Genomic DNA, 4,640 nt, shown 5'->3' on the forward strand with positions numbered 1-4,640 from the left:
TAAGAGAAGAAAATAATAGTTTGTGATGTATCTATAATTTCGACTTCGGTTAAAAACGACTATGTATCTTATATCACGGTTAAAAAATATACCATGAAAATGTTAATATTTGAACCATGATAGCAATCTAGTTTGTGGTGCTACAGGCCTATAGAAATAAGAGTCGCGTATCAAGCGCGTATCTTATTTTGTTCGTAAGTTGTAAAATTCTGTGATGATGTAAGCATCTATTATTGAATTAAAAAAAACTTAAAAACTTTAACCAGGATGTGAATAAATAATATTTATATATTATTTGAAATTTGAGATTTACGAAATACGATACAACGATTAGTATCATAGATAGACCTTGCCTAGATTTTCGACGTAGTTCAATTTACAGAAGAATTATTAAAACAAGATATTTTTAAAATCATATCCTATAGATATATAGGACATGATTTAAAATTTAATATTCTATTTAAAAAATAATATGTTTTGCGATATGTAGTAAAATTCGAATTTATTCATGAAATTACCTTAGACCCTTTCGCACGGTATTTTTAAATATTTAAACTACCTTTTTATGAAAATAAATTAATAATTTCTGACAGTTTGATGTATCCCGTGCCCAATTTTTCGTCTGTACCTACCTCGTTAAACATAAGTGACGTTCAAAAGCAAAAAATATGAAGTTTTAAACTTTTTAACCAACGCTTTTTGTATTTTAATTTATACTCAATCTAATTTAAAAAATCATGTCTAAAGGACAAATATTTATTGTTGCAACTTCAGGAATCATTCTGGTTTCTTTTGGAGCATTGTGTTATTTGATGACTATTGTAAATCCCAAGCCATTGAAAACAAGCCCCGAGGAAACTAGAAGATATAGTTCGGTAAGCAATTCTAATACATGCAAGTAAAGTAGTATTTTTTCTATGATAAAAGGTTAATCTTTCTCTTTATTGTATTAATTAAGAGAATGGATCCTATCCATCCATCCTCCTGGATTATTTTGTAACTTCAATGTAAAAGAACACAATTAATATCGTCTTTTCAAGATATTTTTTTCTTTTTGAAATTTATGTAACTTTATAATAATATATAACATAAACAACAATAGCGCGTCATTTCCTTTCCATGTCCAATGCGTAGATTTCCATATATTTCTAAAAATAACAATCTATTTTTAAGGTTGACACACTTTACGTGAACGACTTCTTTCTTCCGAGTGATAATGTAGAGTATGGACTAGAAAAGGTTCCCGAAGGGTACGCGGAAATGATAAATATAACACAATACCCTGTAACCAGAATAATGCCGTACGTCCAAGGTCCACCTGGAACTATCACGAAAAGAGTTATGCCTCCTGTGTTTCCTAAGATAAACTACACGAATATAAAAAATAATTTCACAAGAAGTAATAATGAAACAAATGCGTATTATTCCAACAGAGGTCAGAGAAGATCGATAAGAGATCAAAATGATATAGGAAACCATATTAACAATCCCAGTGCTTTAATACTGAAGATTGTGGATGAAGACGGAATTCAGAAAATAGAAATTAAAGTGGGGTCGAAGTCAATGAATAAGAAAAAAGCTAGAAAATATAGAAGTTCCAGTCACAAAACGAACAGTCAACATTCTAGGCGGAATAAAACTAATTTAGCCAACCAAAATGATACTGAAGATATTGTCATATTGGCCTCCAATGATACGATTGTCTTAAATATAATAGGTGACTCAGTTATCTTGTCCGGTGCAAATAAAGTGAAAATCGTTGATAGTGACGATAACATAAAAACTGATAATGCAACGAGAAATGATACTGCATCTTTTAGGAATGATATGGGTGGCGATGCAAATAATTCTCTAGATGAGAAGGAAAATTTTCGAATGTTTGATCTATTAAAAGTTAAAGAAGAAAATTCGGTTAATAAATCGGTAGTTAATATTGATGAACATCTAAATGAAACTGGTATTTTATCAGTAAATTCTAAAAATCTCACAAATAACATATTAAATTACGAAGTTGATGACAAAAACTCTAAATCTGTTAGACGCGGAGTAAAGGATGTGAAAAATAATAATTCTGTCGTTGATCTTTTAATCCTCGAGGATTCGTTACGAGGGGCTTTGATTAATGAAAATGAACCGTTTGTGCTGAACGAAAATACTTTTAACAGCACTGAATTACGGTGAAAATGTGTGATCAAAATATATAGCCCCATATGAACTATAAACACCATTATGTGTTGTAATATTTGACTTTGATTTTGATTGTCTCAGAGGTGACCTCATTATAGGATATGTGGCAGATGCACTTCACAACAGTTTTATTGACTGATTGATTTTCTTTAGGTTTAATAGATGCCAGTGATGAACCGCACCGAGTCCTCTTTTTTATTTGTTTCTTAATTCAGCTTAATTCAGCTTTTCTACTCTAGTATCTACTTAAAATTTTTTCTGTATCATCATCAACATAGTATAAAACAAAGTCACTTTCTCTGTCACTATGTCCCTATGTCCCTTTGTATGCTTAAATCTTTCAAATTACGCAACGGATTTAATTTTTAATCATAATAAAAGCAAGTATCCCAATATTCCAACAATGTGCCTGAAAATAACTTTTTTTGTAACTGTTTATTTGGCCTAAAAGAGCAGTAGTCATCTAAAGGACATGATGTCATTATTAGAATGTCATGTTATAATATTTTCATCATATTTTATGCATAATTAATTAATTAGGCTTATCCAGTTATTTATTGTAACTAAAGTCAGTTGCAACTATTTTTAATTTCCCTTTAACGGCATTCAAACACATTAAACTGTCGCTAGTGTTTCAAATAAGACCTAATTTACAAATGTGGACCTAAAATATATATCAGTTGATTAATCTAGAGCAGAATTTGGTATCTAATTAATTTTTAAGCACCTGCCTCTTATAAAAACATTTTTGATTGATTGGTTGTTGAATTTAGAAACGTATGGCCTTTACTATTTCTACGCAGAAATTAGTTTTTATACTTAATATAAGTCAAAGTCTTATGAGTATTGATCTATACTACAGCTACGTTGTCTAAGTTACAACTTTCCATCTTCAAGTAAATCTACGGTTTATTTCAAGTTTATTATACAATCTGATGTAGAAATCAAAAAGAAAACACGACGGCTGTATTACCTACCCCTAACTTAACGTATGATTTACCTATGCCATTATTAAGTAGAGGGGTTCTTTATATGCGGTTATGGCTTGGGTTATGGATCTGTGCACTTTTCCATAAAAATTTGATATAAGTAGGTACATAGAAAAATACTCAAGTGGACACGAAGTGAAACACAAAAAAGTTTAAAATCAAGGAACTCATAATGGAATATTTTTTATATTAAAAATGTTGGTACGTCATTCGTCGATTTTTGCGGTTATGGCTAATAATAATTATCGTTTATTCAATCGTAATACTAGGTTATAGAAAAAAAACTGCATTTGTTTACTTGTTTAGTTGTACAATATATATATATTGGAGTTAGTCCCTAGTAACATACCTACTACGTGATTTCCGCTGCGTACGCGCTATGAGCCAAACGGATATACCTATGAAGTAATTTTTTCTTGTGTTTAAACTATCAACCTAATTACCAGTAGATATTTCTACTTTTAAAATTTACAATTTATGTAACAGATTAACTCAATATAGAATAAAATACTTAGAATAAGAGAAAGGTAAGTCGACCAAAGCGAAAACTTGTACCTGTATTGTACTGATTGATTTTTAATTATTTCGAAATTGAAACCAAAGGTCAACACAGAGCCACTGTTATTAAAATTTAATATATGAACAGTCAAATTTGAGTAAATCGAGACAAAGACTTCGTAAAGGCGAAACAAAGTGAACGTCGCCGTCGGCGAGGCGAGGTAGGTGATCGAAAGCATTCCCACGTGCTGGCCTGCCTTGGACGGCCTTGCCGTTTTACTTTTGCTCGCTACAGCACATTCGACTGATGTAATTGCTAACGTACACACTAAGTACACAAAATTTTTTATGTTAGACTTGACGAACGAGCTGCAGGGAGAATGTCACTTAAGACAAACACACGAACGGTCAACATCATCATAGACCGGGAGATACTGACACAAAATTTCGAGTCATTTGTAACAGGATGGCGGTTCTACAGGGGTCTTAGTACGCAATGACAAAAAGAAAAACGATGGTGTGAATGCTGGTACCGGCGGCTTAGTCGCGTGGGCGTTAGTCGAACTCGTCGGAAAATAGCGAAAAAAGCGAATGTTATAATTATAAAAATAATAAAGATCCAGTCTCGAAAGTCTAGAGTTCTTGCCTACAGTATTAATAGATAATCGGAAAAGAAAAGAAAAGATAGGTGGTTTAATTGCACCTATGATCTGCTCTATAGACATTTTCTTACTATTAAGGGCCGATTTTTCAATGCTTGGATAAAACTTATCCGTACAATAAAGTATTACACGATAATATTAAAATTTTACGTAAACAGTCAAATACGGGCAATTAGAATACGTTTTTAAAATGGTAGTTTTATACATTATTCGACGAATAAGTTTTATCCAAGCATTGAAAAATCGGCTCTAAGTATAGAAATAACAAAACACAAAATAACCAAAAGAAAGAATAAATAAATAG

At 31.4% G+C, this 4,640-nt stretch overlaps 1 protein-coding gene across 1 annotated transcript; it reads left to right on the top strand.

Moving 5' to 3' along the window:
• Positions 1 to 715: 715 nt before the first annotated feature.
• On the top strand, positions 716 to 2,312 carry LOC123693103 (putative uncharacterized protein DDB_G0293878). The gene is made up of 2 exons (XM_045638064.1): positions 716 to 875; positions 1,174 to 2,312. Exons 1-2 carry the CDS (start codon positions 738 to 740, stop codon positions 2,179 to 2,181), a joined length of 1,146 nt encoding a protein of 381 aa, XP_045494020.1. The 5' UTR covers positions 716 to 737; the 3' UTR covers positions 2,182 to 2,312.
• Positions 2,313 to 4,640: the final 2,328 nt, after the last annotated feature.

The sequence above is a fragment of the Colias croceus genome, chromosome 7 (assembly GCF_905220415.1).
Source record: "Colias croceus chromosome 7, ilColCroc2.1".
Classification (NCBI taxonomy): domain Eukaryota; kingdom Metazoa; phylum Arthropoda; class Insecta; order Lepidoptera; family Pieridae; genus Colias; species Colias croceus.

Bases quoted from the DNA above. Each gene is read 5' to 3' on its own strand.
- LOC123693103 (XM_045638064.1), top strand. From the start codon at position 738: ATGTCTAAAGGACAAATATTTATTGTTGCAACTTCAGGAATCATTCTG. The intron at 876-1,173 runs GTAAGCAATTCT...TCTATTTTTAAG, and splicing joins AAACTAGAAGATATAGTTCG to GTTGACACACTTTACGTGAA.